This window comes from Buteo buteo, chromosome 2 (assembly GCF_964188355.1).
Source record: "Buteo buteo chromosome 2, bButBut1.hap1.1, whole genome shotgun sequence".
NCBI lineage: Eukaryota > Metazoa > Chordata > Aves > Accipitriformes > Accipitridae > Buteo > Buteo buteo.
The window spans coordinates 19,845,003-19,868,466 of NC_134172.1; the positions used below are offsets into that span (position 1 = coordinate 19,845,003).

The following is a 23,464-nucleotide window of genomic DNA, read 5'->3' on the forward strand; positions in this document are numbered from 1 at the left end:
CATCATATGCTCAGGGGAAGTGCAGACCTCGTGAACTCACCACTCTGTTTACTGCTGCAGAGGCATGTCTGAAGTTGTCATCTGATTCCTGTCTTTCTTCGGGGCAATATTCCAAATTCTGGCAGAACAGTGCATGATGTTACTGCTCAGTGCTATGCATGTGGCCAGCATGGGTTGTTACCTAGGGCTCCTGTTTTAACAAGGCCTCCAGAATATGCAAAAGCACACCAATTACCTTATTTCCAACACAGTGCTACTTTGACCTGTTCACTTTCCAGCTAAAAAAAAAATCCCTAGTTTGTATAAGATTGAAGTTGAAAAGATTCACAGTATCTGATTAAGTTCTGCTGGGACACATCAAAGGGAGCCTGATGTAGAAGGGCTGACAGCAGGGCGCTATGGCTTGCTAGCTCACTGGAGAGCCAAATGCGAGAGTCCGGCTAGCCTTGAAAGGAAGTTTTGTACCAGTAAAAGCTGATTTTCAAATTACAACATTTTGCTACTTCTAATGTTGCTCACACCTGAGCAGCACAGTCAGTATGATCACAGTCTGAGCATTTCTAAATCCTTGCTGCAGCTTAAAAGTATTCCTTCAAAATAACCAGCAGCACCCTGCAGTGCCTGTGGAAGTGCAGAATGAAACATTGAGCTACATTTATACTCCAAACATCACACAGAGAGGTCATCCCCTAGCATAAAAGTAGTATATTCCCAGCAATGCAAATTTAAGGGGACTTTTCTCTTTATTTTCAAATGAGCTCCCCCTGGAGTTGCTGTTTCACAATACTAGGCTTTTCTTTGGGGCTTGGTTTGCTAAGTGCTAGTGACAGCTTAGGATAAACACCAATCATCAGGGTAAGGGAATGACCTGAAGAGACACCATGCCTCTGAACGAGCAAAAGAGAAATCTACAGTCAAAAGATGGCTCGCCAAGAAGGAAATGAATCTGGCCCTGAGTGCCTGAAGGCAGTGAGCCAAAAGTGTTACTGCTGACGTTGCTTGAGACTAGAAGCTGACTCCTAATGCACCAGAAGGACAGATTATACTTAGATGAGCATCAAGATGTGCAGAAGATCAGTCAGGAGAGTTGCCATCCCAGCTGAGATGAATGAGTGACGGTACAGAAATCCACAGGTTGGCTAGTGCATGCACTCCCCATGCATACAGAGGTTCACAAGGTATAGTTTCTACATCTCATGTAATATTTTCTTATATACTGTCTGAGGATTTTTTACACAGAAAAACTTTACACACAATCAAAATGTAGGAGTAAGTAAGTCAGCAATAGACCAGAGTCACAGTTCATCTCTACAAAGGCTTATTAGCAGTAACAAGGCTGTGCAGCGCTCCACAGATACCTTGACAACCCTCATATTTCTAAATAAGGAGGAGCTATCGTGCAAATCAGCCACAGCCAGTGAGGCATCAGTGGGCAAGCTGACACTCTCTGCACTTTGTGCTGAGAGCTGGTATCAGAATAAACCACCAGGGCTTGTGATCACCTCAGGCCCAGACTTGCTAAGTGGTGAGTGCCTCCCAGTCCCATTACATGTCAGAGCTCCCAGAATTAGGGCAGGCCATTTAATGGCACTTGTGGCCTGTGGATATGCTGACTCAGTGACTGAGTTCCCATTTCTCTGTATCTTTTTTAGCAAGTTCCACTTCTTGTTCCAAGCATCAGTGTTACATCTCCTGGTGTCATTGTACAACATATCTCATTTTAGGAAATGCTGCCTTTCTACTAAAAAATAAAACCACAACAAAATCCATTTCCTCTATGAGCTTATCATGACCATAAGGCTCCATATTTAAAGCCAATAAACACTTTGTCATGTCAGATGACAAAACCAGATCTCATTAACCTTAATTTCTTGGACTCTGTGTTATTCCAATAAATAGCAGTTTATGGCAATTACTTGGCGGCACCTTTCAAAGAAACATTTGTGCTACAGGATGTGCAGTGTCTTGTGTGGTGGCCCAGGTTTTCATGTAACAATAGGATCTTCTCATTTTGATCCCAGTAGTAATGAGAATGAATAGAGATACATTCACACTTTTTTCTTCTCCGTAACACTGTCATACACTCCACAACAAAGCAATTTTCCCTGTTACTCATACCCATGAACTTGTACCCTCACCCAGCCAGGTGTTTGCAGCTTTAGACCAGAACTGCTGTTTGGGCAGCTCCAAGCCAAGTCCTTGTGTGCAGTCCCCTGACCTGGCAGCAGTACCTTCTGAGGGAGTATGGATTTTGATGCTAATAAATCAGACACCACCATCTAGGTGTCACCTTGTGCTTTACAGCTGCAGCGCCCTATGCAGGTGCAGCTAACTGTGGTTCTACAGAGCGACCTGGACAGACTGGATCGATGGACTGAGGCCAATTGTATGAGGTTCAGCAAGGCCAAGTGCGGGGTCCTGCACTTGGGTCACAACAACCCTGTGCAACGCTACAGGCTTGGGGAAGAGTGGCTGGAAAGCTGCCTGGAGGAAAAGGACTGTTGGTCAACAGCCAGATGAATATGAGCCATCAGTGTGCCCAGGTGGCCATGGTGGCCAACGGCATCCTGGCTTGTATCGGAAATAGTGTGGCCAGCAGGACTAGAGCAGTGATCGCCCTCCTGTACTGGGCACTGGTGAGGCCGCACCTCAAATCCTGTGTTCAGTTTTGGGCCACTCACTACGATAAAGACACTGAGGTGCTGGAGCGTGTCCAGAGAAGGGCAATGAAGCTGGTGAGGGGCCTGGCACACAAGCCTTATGAGGAACGGCTGAGGGACCTGGGGTTGTTTAGTCTGGAGAAAAGGAGGCTGAGGGCAGACCTTATTGCTCTCTACAACTACCTGAAAGGAGGTTGTAGCGAGGTGGGTGCTGACCTCTTCTCCCAATTAACAAGTGACAGGACAAGGGGAAATGGCCTCAAGTTGCGCCAGGGAAGGTTTATATTGGATATTAAGAAAAATTTCTTTACTGAAAGGGTTGTCAGGCATTGGAACAGGCTGCCCAGGGAAGTGGTTGAGTCACCATCCCTGGAGGTGTTCGAAAAGCGTGTAGACAAGGCACTTCAGGACACGGTTTAGTGGGCATGGTTGACGGTTGGACTCGATGATCTTAAAGGTCTTTTCCAACCTAAACGATTCTATGATTCTGATTCTATTTTTAGGGCAGCTGGGTTCTCTGCCTTGGGGACCTGGCAAAGTAATTTTCTCTCTCCCTGCCTCAGTTTCTGTTAAATGAAGTTGAAGTACAATGTATCCTATAAAATCCTTGGGAGCTACTCATGATGCTATGTCAGAAAAGGTACTACTGCTATTTGCAATTTGCATACACACACAACATGCATGACAAAGTTGAAATGCTGTGCTGAGGAGCTGTGTTTCCTTCCCTACCATACCCCCCATCATTGCAAACTGGCATTTGGCTGACAAGTTGTCATGCCTGCATGACCCCCTAAACCTAGCAATGATTCAATTAATTATTCTTAAACTTAAAAAAGAGGTCTGCAAAGGCAGAACTATTTGTCCTTTTCTTCATCGTGTACATTGGCTGCCCACTAAGACCAGTCAACTCAATTGACAACACCAGTCCAGACACAGCTGTGAAATTCACCCCAACTTGGCTATAGTGCCAGACACGTGATACCTCTTCTAAGTCCCGTGACCAAAGAGTGAATCTTGGCCATTAACTTTCAGAGTAAGGGCAAATTTGGCCCATCCATTTTGACTCTGTCTTCCAATAAACTGAATGAGATTTCTGAATATCTAATAACTATTTCTGGGACCAACAAATGAAACAAAATAAAGCAGAAATTCTCTAAAGTGGCTCTTGAGATTGAGAGGAACCACTGATTCTCCTCAAGACAAGAACAAGACTTAGGAGAGATGCTTCACCATCCATTGCCAGAACAGCATTGGAAGGATGTTCTAAGGAGTATGAGCAACTCTTTGGCAGAAACTGATGGATCCTCTTTTAATTTTGGTTTCACAGAATCATAAAACTTCATGCAACCATTGTATAATTGCTGATGAGACACATAATGTAGATTGATATAATGTTCCACATAAGCTTTTCTGAGCCATACTGAGATAAAAGGAAGGAAACCACTGAGCAGTGGTGGGTGGGGGTTAGAGAGAACAGGACACAAGATATAAGATTAGTTTTGAAGGAAAGAAGGTTATGCCAAGACCGGGTGGCATGTTTACAAACGCCACTTGTTACCTTCTTTTCCTTGTGATGCATTAAAGTCCCAGGCCTTATGTCTTTAACATGTGTGTCATTTCTGGACTGTTCAGCATGACTGTTTGAGTTTACATCCATAAAAGAGCACTTCTGGAAAGCCTAGGAAATAAATACTACAGGTTATCAGGAGACCAAGAGCTTTTACACAGAAATGTCTGGAGATGACCAACTTCAAAGAGAGCATTTGTTTTTAACATTCACAGCTCAACAATACTATCTACAAGCTCATGAGATAATAGAGATTTTAGACTATCAGACTAAGAGAAATAGGGCGTCCCCTCCAGTCTGCCAAGATTGCGGTCAAACTCATCACACTGATCTCAACATTCCCTGCAGGGAGATGAGCTTGATTTCTGTTTTTACAGATGGGGAGATGAAGGCACACAGAGGTGCTGCAAACTATCCAAACTTAAGTAGGAAGCCCACGACAAACTTTGGGTTTGTGACAGTACCTACTTCCTAGTGGCTGATAATCATGCAAGAGCTACATAACTCCACCTCTCCCCACACAAACTGTTATTAAAACTTTAGACTTGGAGACATGTGTCTGCCACAGTCTTCACTAACACTCCAGATGGTGACAGCCCCATATGGAACATATGGGCTTGGGGACCACTGGCCTCCCACCATGTGTACCCCAGGGCATGGCCTGGACTTTTCAGCGCTTTATCTTGCTATCCTCTTTCCACTTCCTTTGGGTTTCTCTATTCAACTGGCTCCCAGATCCGGAGGCACAGAACTATCACTGCCACCACTGCACAATGCTGGCTGCAAGTTTTCATCACCAGGATTTCCGCAGGTCCCTACTGGCATGGTCTGCCTTCAGTAAGATGTACAGGCAGGACATCTCTGCCAGCCAGAAGAATGAGGGAGGAGTGCTTACGGGAGTCAAACACACCGTGATATGCAAGATTATACTCTTATACCATGTATTAGGGAAATCAGTTAATTCCTGGCAACTTTCATGAAATTAATAGCCCTGATTACAGAGTAGAATCAGGGCTGTTCTTTAAATATTGTATTCCTCATATTTATTGCATGTTTATGCAAAATCAGAAAAGTAACAATAATGAAAAAATCCAGTGCAAAAATCAGGGTGTAGAGTTTCTTTTGGTTTTCCATTACATCCTATTTGTGTGTGTTTATAGACTACAGTATCTAAGACAACATGGAACTATTAGAAAAAGTAATCTCGCTCCTCATAATACAGGATATGGCCTTTCCTCAGCTTACCCAATTGTGAGATCAGTGATATGTTCTTGAGTTAGGCATACCATCTACAAAAGCATCCTCAAAGTCCTTCACACATTAAGTGACGAAGAATCCACTATTTCCCTTGGTAATTTGTTTATTTATCACCTTTGCTTTGAAATATCTGTAACAGTGTCCAAATACAGTTTGTGCTACAGCAGCTGATTATTATTATTATTATGCCTTTTCCTCCTAGATTAAAAAGGTACTTCCCATGAAAGTACCTCCACATTGTACTCAAGTCTCTTCTGAACCTTCATATTCCTAACAGCTTTTTCAAATGGGGGACTTAATCATGGATGCAGCAGCCCAGTGGAGATCTCACTGATCCTGTACACAGAGATAAAAACACTCCCTGTTGTCACATGTACACCCAAAGCAGACACTAATTTTGTGGCAACAGCACTGACCTGGGAGGTCCTGGCAACTTGTTACTGCAAATCCTGTTTCCTTCCAAGACATGCAGTTGTGGTCTGGCCTATATTTTGTTGTTCTTCATGCGGACTTCGTATTTCAGTGAATGTATTATGACCATTAAGTGATTGCTATCATCTCCCTGCTCTAGTTTGCATTAAGCTGATTTAAACAGTAAGGATTTTAAATGTATTTCCAGGCTGTTGATGAAAATACAGAGTGACAGTGGGCCTGTAGCTGATCCCTGTGGGACCTGACTATAAACACCTGCATCAAGGGCAGCACTTTCAGAGCCAGACAGCTCTCAATCATCCTATGATAGGGGTTTTTTTATATTCTGTGCTGCTAGATTTTTATCAGAATGTTGTATGATGTTTGATCAAATGACTTTTACAAAAATATTTATAGGTATACAATTCAGTTTAAGCAGTCAAACCTGTTACCTGATCAGAGTGTTGTTTGCTTTGACAGATCTGTGTTCCATTACAAGGTGTTTACTAGCATAACCATTTATGCCTGTCCTTTAGTTCTTCACTGATTGAATCCTGTCCCTGATTTTCCACCATTCTGCCTGTGACTGATATCAGACTAATGAGCCTGTAGCTCCTGGATCATGCAGTTTGCCCTTTCTAAAATATGGTACTCTCTCAATCTTCTGCAATATACCTGGTATTTTGGTATTTGTTTAAAATGAGCACTGCTCGTGCCCCAAACTAGCATTTAAACACTCATTCCCTGTTGAGCTACCACGCCTATTTCTCCTCTTTAGCTCCCCTCAGCCCCCCTTTATAGACCTTAACCTCCACTTCATTATCACCAGTTGCAAGGCAGCCAGGTTGCCTTCCTAGAGACAGGACATAATGTGACAATTTCACTGTCCCCAGCTCTCCTGTTGCACTAGCCATTAGCACACAAACGGGGGATAAGGGTAAATCACTGTTCTCCCTCCCTGCAAACCAGCTGTCTGAAGCACTGGTGGGTGAGAGCTGAGCAAAGGGGCAGGGTGGACCCATCATGTGTAATGGTTACTGCTTAATGTCCGCATCTCCTGTGCTGCAAATGCTCCCCGGGCAGCATCAAACCCACCTCTTGGCAGGTGGACAGCAGGGATCATCTCATGTCATTAACAGTGCTCTGAAACACCCCAACATCAGAAGTTATAGCCAGTTAGTTAAGCTGATCCACATCTCCCTTCCTTGTGTGGGCATGGAAGAGAACAGATGGTGCCCCTGGGAAGCTGGAGCTTGCTGATGGTAGCTAGAATAGTTGGCTTTTAGTGCAGCATCACCATCACTGAACTAAACCGGCCTATGTGCTATCAAGCCAAGGACCAGCAAGAGAGCACTACTTCTATGCCACTGGCAGAGTAATGTACCAGTTACACAACAGGGAACAGCAAACGTTTCAACATTCAAACACTCTGGAAAACATTGGACCATTGTACAGAACAAGTGAGTGCAGCCCACCAGGAGCAGACCCCGTAGTCTCTGTTCCCACTAATGTTAACATGAATGACGGACTCTCACCACCTTGCTGGTCTGGTACTAAGTGAGACATGCTAGGCCAGGGACAATCATGCCAAAAGCACACCAATATTTTACTTGTCCCACCTACATGTGTAAGAGTCTCCAGTGGCAACCACTGCATTCTTGACCATTCTTTTAGCTCCAGACCTCTTGAGCAAAATTTGGGCGGTGCTTACAAAACATGTACCACCCAGTACAATAAAGTGGGACCGGGTGAGACTGGAAGACCTACTTTCCTTCACGTTCTGAGCTAGAAATTGTGCTGAGGCCCTAGAAGTGATATCAGGCACAGGTGTCTTCATGTGCAACCCAAAAGGCATACCTGTAATTCTGCCATTATTTTATCTCCTTCCTCTTCCTCTTCGTCTTTTGCAGCTGATGCTATGTCATGTCCTGTGCTCCGAGACAATGCCTGATCCTCTTTAGGGGCTTTGGATTGTGCTATTTGCCCAGCATCTTCACTGCATTCCTACAAGGGGATGAGAAAGCACAGTCAGACAATACAGTTGAGCCCTCCTGATGCAAAGCAAACGCAGAAAATTCAACACTACTGCAACTCCCATGTTGCATGGTCCCTCTTCCTTTTTAAAGAGACTGCTACTTCATCAGTTTAAAAGCAACCAATATTGCTGATGTGATAGCATGTTCATAGATTAAAAAGCTTCCTAACTTGGACTTCCCTCCACTTCCTTCAGAGAACAGATGGGGAAAGGAAGCCCAAAGAAACTAATTTGCAACATTTTTGTAAAAATGCCCTCAAATCTGAGCTGATCTTCCCCATCTGTGTAAGGCAAGCTTTTTTTATTTTTAATCTTCTTACCACTCTAAATGAAAGCAGTCTGTGACTTGCCTTCTACATTGCTAGGATATAAGAGCAGCAAGACTCCTGTAAACAGAACTGATCAAACCTCACTTGTTCATTTGGCCTAACAGTAGTGTTTCCTGGTCAGCAGTTTCAGTAGTCCTCCAGGATGTAGCTCTGTCCCAACTTATTTTGTGGTTTATAGACACAACCCAAGCCTGAGGATGCTTCTCTGTGCCAGCCACTTATCAACAGTCTGATTGCCTAGAGTCTGAATCATCAAACCTTGACAGCAGCAGCCTCTTTTCTGGCTGCATAGATGACATCTCCTGATCTCGTTGTGGTTAGTCCTGACCCTGGCAAGTAACTGCGCCGTGGAGGTGGAGGGGGTGGAGACTTGGTCAGCTTGTCATTATCCTGTTCTCCATCAGGAACTTCTTCTGCAGGTAAACAGAGCAGCACAAAGTGAGCATAGGTGAAGAAGGGGAAAAAAGTATATGCATCCCTGCCTCAACTGGAAAGGAAAAATATGTCTTAAAAGGTCCTACTGCTGAATATATATGAATAGAAACACATTTGGGATTCAAGTGGAACCGCCTCGAACGAAAGTAAACAGTGCTGCACTTGCACAGAGAAACTGGGTCACTTCACTCAGAAATTTTCAGCAAAACTCCTGTCCTCCATGCCACTGTAGCTGGGTTTCAGCCCTTGGTGTACAACTGTGATAGCAGAGAACATATTTGTAGATTAATCACTTGTAAAGAAACATGTAAAGGTGCAGGTTCAGCTGGGTACCTGCTTACAGGTAGTGCCCCATAGTCTCCTTTGAAGGCATGGCCACTGACATGGATACTAGCAAGACACCAAGCCTGGAGGCTTCTCATTGATCTCGGGAATTCTGAGGCAACAGCACACACTTCTGCTCTGCCTGGGAGGTACTGCCGGCAAGGTGCTAGGAGAGGAACTGAAGAGTTTTGTCCATCTTATAGTTGGATAAAACTAGCTAAGTTCAGACAAAGGGTGAGAGGGAAAGTGTAAACACCGCTCTAGAGATGCCACCTCTGCAGTTCAATGAGTCCTCTCGCCCCTGAACAGGGCAAGGCACCACCAGGGGCAACTGTACTTCCTCCTCTTCTAAGACAGCATTTATTTTCACTTAACTTACTACTAACTATTCCAGGAATGCATAGTTTTGCCTTTGAATTATCATATAAGAGCCCTATATATATTTTGCTAACCCACAAAGATTCAAATACCAAATACAAGAGCTGAGCAGAGCCAGTCCTTGCTTTCCGAGGAGAGTCTTCCAAGAGAAGACCAGTTTCTCAAACTGGCATTCCCCCCACCCCCCCCACGAATCTTCCCCACCCAGCTGCCACTTCCTCTTCCCCACCGTCACTGGACAGCATTTTTTCCAGAAGCAGCATTACCCTGCTTGTGACCATTCCCTACATGTTTCTGGTCACAGGCTAAGTACCACACACGTCAACAGCCATGTTTTCACACTGCTGTTTACAATGTTTATTTTCAAGAGCGAGAGAATGACCTTTCTGCAGCTACTCAGTCTTATATAAACAGCTGGAATAAATATAACCCAGAAAGATAAAACCTCCTGCTTTTGGGATTACCCAGCAGTTTAGGGCTAAGTGTTCCCTCTGGGCAAATTATTGCATAACTGCCCACTCCTGGGGCTGTGTCAGGCTCCCCCGACATGCTGGCTGGCCCCTGGGCCTGGATGGAGCCTTTGTCTGACCTGGCCTCATCTTCATTCCCTTCTTAGCTCAAATGATCTTTGAAGCTGCTTAAGCTTAAAGAAATGCTCAGTTGTATTATCTCCCTCCCTGGTTATCTGGCACTCACTTGCAGAATTGCAAGAAGACTGAATTTCCAGATGCACTTTACATTAGACCACTTCTTTGGTCAATACACACCACTCAGTTTTTAGTAACATCAGATTTACTTCTACCAGCGCAAGGTAAGATATGCTACTGTAAAATCAGAGTAATTCTCTAACATGGTGTTTAGCAGACTATGATGTAGGGCCTGTGCAAATCACTACTTCTTTTAATGGGCTCAACCCATTACCCTCAAATGGGTAGCAGCTCTGACTGCAAGAACACCAAAGTTTTTCTCATACTTATTAAGAGCAAGGCTGGATGAGAGACATGGAAGGCACAAAGAGAGAATGATTCCCACCACCTCTTTCACATCTGTGAGACATCATCCATCTCCATCTTTAAATAAAAAGGAGAAACACAAGCAAGAGAAATTGTCAGTGAGTGTGGCAGGTGCACAGGCTATCAAAGGCTAATCCCCCTCACACCCCTCAGCTGGAGTCATTAAGGAGAGGTTGTGATAGGGTTTGCTCACAGTCAATGCAATGACACTGGGCAAGACAAAACTTCAAAGCTGGATTTCCATTTTCTTTACTAGACAATTATATTTCCCCAATCTAAATGGGAAGGAAAAAAAAATTGGAGGAAAAAAATGAGGAAAAGACCTTATTCTAATATTTTATTTTTCCTATGGCTGAGTTGTTCTAGCATATTTAAAGAGGGAGGAGTAAATGGACAAATACAACTCACTAAGTCTGAGACTACCCATGAACAAAAACATTACTTTATGGAACTTTCTTTGGTGCCAAAGGGCTCAAGCACTTCTGTGAACAAAATGGGAGTTGTTCATTGCCAGCTGTTTCACTGAGCTGAAACATTCTTCAACAGGCACAGACAGACTGGAATGAATTTCTCCCACCATGCAAACTTCTACTTACACCAAAAAAATCCAACATGTCTTAAAAAGATCTCAAAATACTAATGCCTGCCTCGAGGCAGCCTTTGTAGTCAGATAAGCAAACTGTCCTTAATGGAAGCTACTATCCCTCAGCACTTGCAAAAATCTGGGTAGTCTCACATATGAAGGCACAAAGAGAGATGAAGGAGCCCAATTTCTAATGTACATGCTAGAGACATTCCTCATATTTTTCACTGAACAATCTTGATAACAAAGTTGAGTTAGAGTCAAGACATTAAAGAATTATTTACAGAGTCATCTGCAAAATTGTGTAAAGTGTGTAATTTTACTTTGTTTTGTGCTTTGCAGGGGGAAAAAAAGAGTTTCTTAATTGGGTTCTGTGTGGAGAATGGCTGAGACAACATATTCTGGCAACGTGATCTATCTGGGTTCTGCAGTGAAGGCCACAGAGGACTCTGCTAAGTCATGGTCAAAATGTCTTATGTGCTATATTAGTAGGTAGGTGGTCTCTCTTTCCTTACGTTGCTCAGTTTTCTAGTCTACAGCAGACTGATACTGAAATTTTCATCTTGAATCATAGAAGAGTTGGGTGGCATGTGAGATGTTTAGCAGCTATTAAGGAAAAGTTTTGCTGTTCCCTTATTTATGTTGCTATTACAGGATCCATTATGCACAACAGAAGGCAAATGTCGCAATCTCATCAAATTTCTCTTTAAATCTGCTGGCTACACACTGTGCAAAATTGTATCCCAGAAGTGGGTTAGTTAACTATGCAAGTTACAAAACTTCTGTTATTGTGCTCTGCACTTCTTAAGATGTCACAGCTCACTGCACCCATATGGTATTTATTTTCACTGACTTCTTCTATTTATGCCACACATTATACAAGATAATTGTGCTGATAGCCAGTAACCTTGCTGAATAGTGCCAGAATTCTAAAATTATTTTACAGGGTTCAACAGAATTTATTTTAAACATGTATGTTGTGAAACATCCAAGGAGCTACAACTTGTCAGTGTTAAAGCTGCGCCTGGAACAAAATGCTGCATCTGAAAACACTCCTCCCAAATTCTATATGAATTTGTCTACACAAGCTCCAGGGCATTGCTTTGCAGCTGTCTACAACACCTTGAGTGCAGCATGCAGGTCTGGTCTCCACAGCTCCAGAAGAACACAGTGGACTTAGAGAAGGGCAACTGAAATGAGCCTGGGGAGGGAGCAGCTGGCCTAGATGGAGGAACCAGAAAGGCTGCAAGTTTGCAGTTTGGAGCCTGTGGGGCAGGCTGAGACCTCCAGGATATGGTCAAGGTTTTATCCACTGCCTTCATGATTGTATAAAGGGAAAGCAGAGCTGTTGTTTCCCAAATTGCAGAATATTAGAACTGTGGGGATCTCAGTGAAGTCGGTATGAGATCAGTTTCAAATAGATGAAGGAAAGCTTCACAAGATGGGGAGCTTGCTGCCACAGCAGTGGGGATGCAAATGGTATAAGCAGGTATACAGGAATTACTGGATAAAAGGTCCATAATGGATATGAAAAGGAGGAGGTTGGGATATTCCCTCTAGTATCAATTGGGGGTGCTGAGGGAGTACTAGCAGACTGCAGAAGGTGGCCACATCCTGTGCTGCCCACAGACAGTATCTCCCACTGCCTCTGTCAGAGACAAACTGCTGAGCCAGAGGGACTATTGCTTAAGTAGCTGGGTAAGAATTTTGCAGCTGACTCACATTTGGCTAATGAGGTAAATCCAAGCTTTGGCTGAGGCATCTTCTTTGCTCCTTGAACTTTGAAGAAATTCAGACATGTATTTTTATGTTAAATTGTGAAAGATATAGGACTGGAAGGACACCCCACCATCCTGCTACCACAAATTAGCTCTACCTACATAATTCTTGATCAATGCTAGTCTAAGCCATTCTCTCCAATGACGGGGATCTTAAATCCTCCTCATTGCCTCATACAGCCTTCTTCAGTGCTTCACTTTCCTTATCATTATTAGGTTTTTCCCTAATACTTAGGCTGGATCTTCCTGGTTGCAATTGCCAACTTCTGCTGCTGTTCTATCCACACAAAGCAAGTTGGTCTTTTCTTTTTTTAGCAGATTTTTATCTATTCAGAGATTTCTTTGTCCTTCCTCAGTCTTTGCTTCATCACGCTAAACAAAACAATTCTTTCTTTTTTGTTCCCCAGAGATCATGTTTTTTTAGAGCTCTGGTCATTATCATCATCACTGTCATCTTGACTCCCTCCTATTTGTTCAGTCTTCCTTGAAGTCCAAAACATTGAGTTTGGGAATTTCTATGTAAGAGCTCACCACTGCTAGGCAGATTCCTAGTGGTCTTGTAGATATTCCTGTTCATCTCATTATGATGTTTGCCTTTTTTTGCTACAGGGTTGCAGTCTGACTCACATTCAATTTGAAACTTGATATATCTATATCATAGCTATGGACAGCCAGAATGCTTACTGTCAAAGTCACTCTCCTTCATTTCTACGTATCTATCCACTTCCCCAAGACAACTCTGTTATGTAGCATCACAGATCATTTTCAGACCTCTGAGGGACTCATCCAAAACACTGGTTGTATTTATAGTTTAAGATTATTAAGTTAGCAAGGTTCATTAAGATAAAATAGTCTGAATTTCCACTTAACATAGGTTCAAGAATTTCTTTAAGCAGGTCCTGCATCATGCACAGAGCTTGTGTCTGAGCAGCCTTTCAGAAGGAAACATAGTATTGCTTGAAGATTTGAAGTGGCAGAGAATCCCATATGTTCATAATTAAACTTCAGTGATTAGTTACACTGAATGTCAAATTTGACAGCTAATTTTTAATGTGGCTTTTTCTAGCTTCAGCTTCCAATTGTTAGAACTTACTGGAACATGTTCTGCAAAGTTAAAAGGCCTCCTTACCCTCAGAAACCTCAGGCATGTCTTGATCTTCTTTTGATAACAAATATGTCTACAAAAAGAACTTTTTAGGTTTCTGATGGTAAGATCATTTGTGCTCAAACTCTGTGATTCTTTCCAGAGCTCTCTGTAATGCTGGACTTTTAAGTGCAAAACTGAACACAGTATACTAGATATAGATATGGTATAGTACACAGGTAACTCTCATCTCTGTCAAAAGCAAGGTGTACTCTTATTCTCCTGCTCATGAGAGGTCTTTATCTCCAGAGGACACACTCACTCTCTCAGTTGCAATACAGGGAAATCCATGTTCAGCCGGTTACCCACACTGGCATCTGCAAAATCACTGGATCCTGTCCCCAGGACCTGCATTATTCCTCAGGGACATACTCACAGGTATGATCAAGAACACAGAAATCTGTAAACTGAAACCATTCTAGGAAGTAGGAAAAATAACCTCTCTTTTCTGGATATGCAATTCTTCAGCATCATTTACTCTAGCAAACCTTACCTGAGACTTCTAGCTTTTCCACTGCATCCCCTTTAGGCAGGGCTGCTGGCTGGGGAGGCATCTCTAGGTTAGGAATTGACTTCATTATATTGGCCTGTGCCTCTTCCAAGAGCTTTTCGAATTCCTTTCCATTATAGTGATCGAGGTTTTGTCTTTTCTCTTCCCACTTCTTTTCAGCTTTCTAGACAAAAACAGTAAAGCATCTATTTATTTCTCTGACTTCTGTTGTGATCACTTACTTTAAAAAAATTCCATGTGTAAACATTATAGGTGAATACGGATAGATTCTTTCAGTTCTAGTCAGCAACTAGAGGAAATAATATATATTAACACTAATTGTACAGTGGTTCTGACTTCCATTGTGCTACATATGGCACAAACACATGACAGACTGACAGTGGCCACTGCTCACTAAAGGAACAAAGGCAAAATTTAAATCTGGGTCACTGCCTTACTATATCACACTGGTGATTAAAGTGCATGTCTGTAATAAGAGATGAGAGTTCACTTGTGGGTTTTCTCAATATCTCTGTGTGAAACCACTGGAACTTCACACTCTTTCACTTTTGCCTCTCCATAATGAGGGATATGGAGATTTAAAGAGTGAATGAAATCCACTGATGCAAGTGTTGCCCGAGAATCATGTTATTGTTCAAAAATAAGGTTTCTAAAAAAGATTTTTAATTTATTTTTTTTTATAAAGGTTATTTAAAAAACACGGTTACTCATTTTTGGTTACATGTTATTACCCTGTTGCATTTAAAATCAGAGGGTATCTTCAGCAGTGCGTGGTGTAGTTAGGGGTTATGCGCATAAATCCCCAGAATGCAGTTGAATAATCCCACCTGCAGTCTCAAGAGTGAAACTGGGAGCTCAGGCCCAAAGAGAGGACAACTGGTTGAGTAGAATACACCGTACCTCAATTGATACAGCTCGGTTTCTGGTACTTGCACTGTGAATTTCCTCAATGAAAAGACTTTGCATGGTGGTGCCATTGACAGAGACCTGTGGTGCTGGCGTGGCTTGTGTGGGCTGGGATCCTGTTGTGGGCTCTTGCAGGGGAGCTGGTGGGGTGGCTGAGAGGTGGCCACCCGCTGGCACACCTTCGCTGTGACTGGCAGTGGGTGAACTCTGGGCATGGTTGACCAGGGCTGATGAGTGCTGAGACTGATGGATGACAACAGGCGAGCTCTGCACGTGATGGACCGTCATTGTTGAGAAGGGGATGACTTCTGACTTGACTGATGACACCTGGGACTCTGATGTGATTGCTGTGAGGTTTTGCTGTGCATGTCCCTGGGCATGCTTCAACTCCTCCTGGTTTTTCAGAGCATCAGCTGCAGTGGCCTTTTCCAAGGCAGAATATTGCACGGCTTGGGATGGATCCACACCCCTCAGCAGTCCTTCTGTAACATGTCTGCCCAGCCAAATTGAACACAACAGCACGGCACATGGTTAGCATACAGGCAAGTCACGAGTAATACTTAACAATAAACTTCTGCAAGGGAAAAGCACCTGTATCAAAAACGTCAAAATAGTTTTTTTTTCTTCCAGATGCTCTCAGTTGTGTAATTTTATAGCTTTCTGTCAGACTCAGGGACTCAGAGTTTTAAAGAGGCCACTCTAATTAGGATGCTTTTGCCTTTTAAAATGTTTACAAACCTTCATGGATGTACTGGCACTTTTTGACCAAACCATGAGTTACAGTGGGTTGATTTTAGACGGAGAATGGAAATCAGTTGACTTAAATTTTATACACTGTATCTAGCTAAACAAGATGTTCCTGGACTATTAGCACAAAAAGTGATAGTTACATAGAATGTAGAGGTAGAAGTTTGGCAAATTGCCAAAACAAAACCTTCAAATGATGCTTCATGAAGGTCTTGTCTGTCAGAGTTCAGGGTAGGATGAGCTAAGGATGTGAAAAGTCAACTATTTCTGGCAGCTAGCTGTGAAATGACTTAGCTTCAGAGTGTTGCTAGCCATCAAATGCCATCAGTTTTTCCATTACTGAAACAGACTTTATGAGGCTGAGTACATAATTTTGCTGCAAAAAATTACTTTTGGTAAAACTTTGGCATGCATAGCTTATTGGGTTTTTTCCCAAACAGGGCGAGACAGGAAATAACTGTAGTAATTTTTAAGAAAAGGAAACTAATATGAAAGGATATAGATGTTTATCTACAAGGAAAAATAAGTGATGGCTCTTAGACGACCTGTTACATAAACCATTTTATCCATCTGCGAGTACTGGCAAATCCATTTTACATATGCTCCAGAATATATGGAAACAATGACAACCCTACATTCCTTAGAATAATGGTAGCATCAATAGGCTTGTGACTTACATTTTCTTGTAAGTGAAGTAAAATTGAGACCACCACCACTGACAGTTTGGCCTGATTCACTGGTTTTGAGTAGGAATTAAATCCAATGCCTATTGCCTCATATAAAGCAGCAGTCATTTGCTGCTCATATATTCTGACAAACATAGCTAAACACTGGCACTTAGTGGACACAAATCTTACCTAATATTTCACCTTTCTCTAACACATCTTCCTTGCAAAGAACAGAATAAAGAATTTGCATGAATTCACAAGCATATTGAAAAATATTTCTGTCTCTCAGAAGGTTTAGGATATCTTTATCCACTTAGAATCTTTTCCTGGTTTATTTCTTACTGTTACATTTTTGGGGCCGCACGTTTCATTGTCAGAGAATATTTCTGTTATCTTAGATTGCTGTAAATGCCTACAGTTAATTAGCTCAGATATGGGACTGATGCCACTTTGTAAGCTTTCTCATCCAGGTACTTCCCAAATCTGGAAGTGTTGAGTTCAGAGGGACCTAGTTTCAATCATAAGACCTTGATGACTGGGGCTGTTGTTCAAAACAGAACCACTACACAGAGCACAGGAAAGGCTAATTATTTGTTTTCCCTTGAGAGGGCTCTAGGAAGAATCTATAAAATACTGGAAGCAAGTTGCATTTCTCAAAATTGCCTGGTGAGAGGGGGAGAACCCAAACCCACAAGCTGTTCCAGCCCTGCTTGAGAAAATTCTTCGGTTTTGAAGAAAAAAAAATAAAATAAAATCACCTCCTGAGCATGGTAAGGATATCCGTCATGCTGCGTACACGTTTCAGCAAGCTGTCTAGCTTGTGTGGTTCTTCCTTTAGGAACCTCACAGCTTCTACCTCAATCCGGAGAATCGCACGCATTTTATTCTGCAATGTTGGGAACTCTCCTGCAAAGACAACAACTGTGAAGCTCAAGAGGGAATGATAAAACCTCTGGGGAGAAATGGATAATGGGTTGAATGTTAAACAGTTGAGTGTCTACCTCTCTCCAGGGGCCATGCAACAAGCTCCTTAATCCCAACTTTAAATCTTTTTGGAAGTGAAAGTTAATGCCCCCAGATCAAAGGCAAAACTGTTCTCAGCCACTGTGGTTAAAAGAAAAGAACCAAAAGTACAAAGGAAAAGCACATACCTTTCAGGGTGGCAACAGCTTCTCCCACTTGACGCAAAAGAAAGGCTCCATCTTCAACATCTTTCAGTGTAACTGTCTTGCTGGAAGCAGTGGAGTCCCTCTTCAGATCTTCAACAAATGCCTCCAGCTCACTGGCAAAACAAAAAAAGTGGACATAAAATGCAAGCAGGACTTTCACATTACAATCAAATATATGTAAATGAATGGGGTAAACTAAACCAGAAACGTCAGCTGTGGCATCGTTAAATCTGACACCACAGGCTGAAAAAACAGCAGGGTACTATGAGGGGAGGTGAGGATGCTGGATGCTTGCACTCACAGCAGAGGAACAGGCTTGTAACTAGCCCAAGTCATTGATTTCCCTGACAGGCTGCAGATGTGCAGAGCATATTGACCTCAGGGCAGCTACACTACAAAGGGCAGGTGGGGTGGTGAAACACATCTAACAGCCAGCCTTCTGGGCATGCAAATCCTAGAAGGGTACAGACACACCGTACCACTACATCCAGTACTGGTTTGCACCTTGCATTTTCTCATTGCTGATGACATGCAAAGGATTGCCCAACAGTGAAGTAACAATCCTAAAACTGGCACTAATGGCCCCTTGACGCAACCTTGTTTATCTGCGAGATCCTGCTAGACAGGATACAGGGTCCTGTTTCCCTGAGGAGCCAGACTGAAAGAGCAAGTGTGCATTGTGTGCAGCTCTTGCTCAGCATTTGGATTTGGATTCAAGAATGAATCACTTTTAAGATGTTTTTTCCAACCAGTGCTGTCCCATACTTCCTCCAGCTCCATCTGGTACTTCCTCATTACCTTTCCCAATATTTTTTCCAGTGCTTCCATACTTCGCATAAATTTTCACAATCCTTCAGACACATAAACTTTATTTTTCCGTTTAAGGTTGAGACCACATTGATTTAGCTGGAGTTTCCACACAGAAACATAGAATCATAGAATCAATTACGTTGGAAAAGACCTTTAAGATCATCAAGTCCAACCGTAACCCAACACCACCATGCCCACTAAACCATGTCCTGAAGTGCCTCGTCTATGAGTTTTTTTGAACAGTTCCAGGGATGGTGACTCCACCACTTCCCTGGGCAGCCTGTTCCAATGCCTGACAACCCTTTCAGTAAAGAAATTTTTTTCTAATATCCAATCTAAACCTCCCCTGGCGCAACTTGAGGCCATCTCCTCTCGTCCTAAGCTTAAAAATTTCTCAAAAAACCCTGAAATGCATTAAGCACAACTATACAAACACCTATGGAAATGCCATAAAAGGATCATCTCTTGAATATTTATTCTATAGGTACCTATATATATAGTCTATATTTATTCTATAGGTACCTTCTATAGGTATGTTGGTGATAAAAGGAAGACTAGGGAAAATGTGGGCCCTCTCCAGAAGAAAACGGGAGACCTGGTTACCTGGGACATGGAGAAGGCTGAGGTACTCAATGACCTTTTTGCCTCAGTCTTCACCAGCAAATGCTCCAGGCACACCGCCCAAGACACAGAAGGCAAAGGCAGGGACTGGGAGAATGAACAACCTCCCGCCATAGGACATGATCAGGTTCGAGACCATCTAAGGAATCTGAAAGTGCACAAGTCCAAGGGATGTGATGAGATGCATCCATGGGTCCTGAGGGAACTGAGGAATGAAGTGGCTAAGCTACTCCTCATCGTATTTGAGAAGTTGTGGTAGTCTGGGGAAGTTCCCACTGACTGGAAAAGGGCAAACATAACCCCCATTTTTAAAAAGGGAAAAAAGGAAGACCCGAGGAACTACAGGCCAGTCACTCTCACCTCTGTGCCTGGCAAGATCATGGAGTAGATCCTCCTGGAAACTATGCTAGGGTGCATGGAAAATAAGGAGGTGATTGGTGACAGTCAACATGGCTTCACTAAGGGCAAATCATGCCTGACAAATTTGGTGGCCTTCTACAACAGGCTTACAGCATCGGTGGATAAGGGAAGAGCAACAGTCATCTACCTGGACTTGTGCAAAGTATTTGACACTGTCCCGCACAACATCCTTGTCTCTAAATTGGAGGGACATGGATTTGACAGATGGACCACTCAGTGGATAAGGAATTGGCTGGATGATCGCACTCAAAGAGTTGTGGTCAATAGCTCGATGTCTGTGTGGAGACAAGTGATGAGTGGTGTTCCTCAGGGGTCGGTATTGAGACAGGCGCAGTTTAAGACATAGAAAGTGGGATTGAGTGCGCCCTCAGCAAGTTTGCCAATGACACCAAGCTGTGTGGTGCAATCAACACGCTGGAGGGAAGGGATGCCATCCAGAGAGACCTTAACAGGTTTGAGAGGTGGGCCCATGTGAACCTTATGAACTTCAACAAGGCCAAGTACCAGGTCCTGCACATCAGTTGGGCAATCCCAAGCACAAATAGTGGCTGGGTGATGAGTGGATTGAGAGCAGCCCTGAGGAGAAGGATTTGGGGGTGTTAGTGGGTGAAAAACTGAATACGAGCCAGCAATGTGTGCCCGCAGCCCAGAATCGCATCCTGGCTGCATCAAAAGAAGTGTGGCTAGCAGGTTGAGGGAGGTGATTCTGCCCCTCTACTCCACACTTGTGAGACCCCACCTGGAGTACTGTGTTCAGCTCTGGGGGCCCCAACATAAGAAAAACATGGATCTGTTGGAGTGGGTCCAGAGGAGGGCCATGAAGATGATCAGGGGACTGGAGAACCTCCCCTATAAGGATAGGCTGAGAAGGGTGAGGTTGTTCAGCTTGGAGAAGAGAAGGCTCCAGGGAGACCTTATAGCGGCCTTCTGGTACCTAAAAGGGGCCTACAGGAAAGATGGGGAGGGATTCTTTATCAGGGAGTGTAGTGCTAGGACAAGAGGAAATGGGTTTAAACTGAAAGAGGGTAGATTTAGACATAAGGAAGAAGTTCTTCACCATGAGGGTGGTGAGGCACTGGAACAGGTTGCCCAGAGAGGTTGTGTGTGCCCCATCCCTGGAAGTGTTCAAGGCCAGGTTGGATGGGGCTTTGAGCAACCTGGTCTAGTGGAAGGTGTCTCTGCCCATCGCAGGGGGGTTGGAACTAGGTGATCTTTAAGGTCCCTTCCAGCCCAAACCATTCTATGATTCTGTGATTCTATGATTCTAAGAGAAATCCAATTCTATTAAGATACCAAATTTACTAACAAGATTATTCTGAGAAGCAGTTTAATTGCATGGTAGAAAACAATGCAAAGCAAACTCTGAACTGACAAATCGGCTACTCATTTTAACCTAATTTTGGGCCTCATTTCTCGCATCCACTCAGGTAGCAGTTTTGCAATTGCTGTAAGAGAACCAAGGTATGGGCTTATTGCCTGAAAAGGAGTAGGGGAAGATGGCCTTCTGCACCAACTGCAGGTCTTGCATTTCCAGATATTTCCCTTGCACCAGCACTGCCATGCAAATCCAGCAGAAAATTAGTTATTTTCAGCCAGGTCACTTTGTAGATCCATCCCAGTGAACAGGTGACATGGGGAGGAAAAGAGAAGGGTAGGTAGCCAGTAATGGAATAAAAAGGAGAAAATCCCTTGCAGCACCACTCCTCATTTAGGTCAATTTAAAGTGGAAGCACAGTCACACAGAACAATAAATGGCAGTACAATAGTACTTCTGATATACAGAGAAACAGAAATAGTATCAGGATGTGAACATGAAGTGCACACAGCAAAGAGTTCTTTTCAATCCAAGGACTAAGAACTTTAGAAACTATAAAACGATTTTGAATTAAGAATCGTAAGTTTCTTCTCAACAGATCACAAACAAGCGGAGGTAAATGAACCTGTTCCCATTTTAAGACCACTGCTCCCAAAGACTCTGCCTTGAGAAAGCTGGGGGAGTCACAGTTTCCACTAGCACAAGAGTACTTGCAGGAAACAATCCCTTGGACCACACGATGGCAGCAAGGGAACGTTTCTCAGGGTATTTTTCCAGTGGAAGAGGCTGCAATAACACAGCCATCTGCTGTCTCTGCGTCTGCCTTTGCAATAAAGGGCACACATACAGTGTAGGAAGGAGCTGGAAAAAGAATTCGGCTTTCTGTCACTCACTACAATGCAAAGGCTGCTGCCCTCCAGAATGGTGCTCTACAGTCATGCATTCTCCCTACTCTTAATGCCCTGATACCAGCACTTAGGCTAGGCAATGCTACTTTGGGAATCATAGGGTATCCCCCCTCCCTTTTGTAGATCAGCACTGGAAAAGCAGCTTCACAGATATTCGCATCCTTTTTATCAAAAATGATAAAGGCAGAAGCTTAAATTTGTTCATGGGTGGACAGAAGAGAAAGGAGCAAACACAGAACAATGTTACAATCTTTTCGCAGGTTTATAATTGTTGGAAATGTGGGGATAAAGGAAAGACTTCCAGGTAGCTGACAGTGGCTTTCTTTCCCCTTTGTTCTTTGAGCAGAAATGGAAGAGCCATCATAAATCCCTTTGATTCCATAAAGTGAGACTATACAAGACAAATGATCCTGAAATTGCTCAGGGGATACCATATTACACTGCCTCATGTTGCTAACTACAAGGGACAAGAAACTTCAGCCCTCAGGAGCCAAAGTCTGAAACAGATCCAGCAGTTTCCAGCATTTCTTTTCTGTAACTGGGGAAACAACTTGGCTTTATAGATTGGACTGAGCAAACCCAATTAACAAGACACATTAATGTAGTTTCAGCCGGCTAATACAAGATAAATGATTTTTCTGCATCTATGTTTTACACAGGGGAACTGAGGCAAACTCTTAATGCTGAGAACTTTCTTTAGGCAAAAAACCATCAGAGGATCTGTCTCAGATTGCAGTATCAGTAGAACAGGTTACAAAACAAACTGACAAAATTAATAGCAACAAATCACCCAAGCCAGATGGTATTTGCCCTGGAGTTCAATAGCAATTTGAGGGTGAAACAATTGATGCTAAGCATCTAACTTCTTGATTAAAATTGCTTTGGCACCAGAGTAGTGGAAAGTGTCATAGATGATACAAATAAATTTTTTACAAGGGGATGGGGCTATCCAGGGAACTTTACTCTGGTGAGACTGACACCCAGACTGGTGTAATTGATAGATACCAAAATAAAGAATAAACAATAAATAATTAGTGGACCAATGGATAAATATGCTGTGTTAGGGAGGAATTAATGTGGTTTGTGTAAAGGGAAGGTAAGTCTCACAAATCCACAAGGAAACAACAAAAGCATGGGGACAAGCTATAGCCCAAAAGGCTTTCAGCAAGCTATTTGAGCAAAACCTTTCAAGAAAGCAAAGTTGCAATGGGACAAGAGAGGAAATTCTCTCATGGGTAAAGTACTGGAAGTAAAGGGAAGGGATCAATGAACAGCTTACTCAATGAATGTAGTTTGCTGGTGGATTCCACAGGGAACAGTGCTAGGGCTGGTGTTTTTCAACACATTATAAATTATTTAGAAAAGAGGATGAATAGTATAGTAAAAAAAAAATCTGAAAAGGATATTAAATTATTCAGGGGAATAATGAAAATGAAAGGTGACTGCAGAGGGCTGCAGGTGGACCATCGGATACC

At 43.0% G+C, this 23,464-nt stretch overlaps 1 protein-coding gene across 17 annotated transcripts in view; it reads right to left on the minus strand.

Moving 5' to 3' along the window:
- The window catches only part of KIAA1217 (KIAA1217 ortholog), a 245,569-nt gene that overhangs the window by 4,868 nt on the left and 217,237 nt on the right, over positions 1-23,464 (minus strand). For 12 of the 17 annotated variants that reach the window (XR_012653117.1, XR_012653116.1, XM_075047573.1 and 9 more), the window contains 8 exons: positions 17,898-18,028; positions 17,505-17,652; positions 15,326-15,824; positions 14,408-14,588; positions 8,518-8,672; positions 7,753-7,899; positions 4,219-4,338; positions 41-118 (listed from right to left, as the gene is read on the minus strand). Coding sequence is in view for 15 of the 17 variants with exons in the window: in XM_075047573.1 (XP_074903674.1) it covers positions 41-118; positions 4,219-4,338; positions 7,753-7,899; positions 8,518-8,672; positions 14,408-14,588; positions 15,326-15,824; positions 17,505-17,652; positions 17,898-18,028 (1,459 nt within the window). In the remaining 2 variants the exon portion in view is untranslated. The remainder of the gene's footprint in view (positions 1-40; positions 119-4,218; positions 4,339-7,752; positions 7,900-8,517; positions 8,673-14,407; positions 14,589-15,325; positions 15,825-17,504; positions 17,653-17,897; positions 18,029-23,464) is intronic. The other 5 variants (XM_075047631.1, XM_075047499.1, XM_075047641.1 and 2 more) reach the window with 3 other exon arrangements.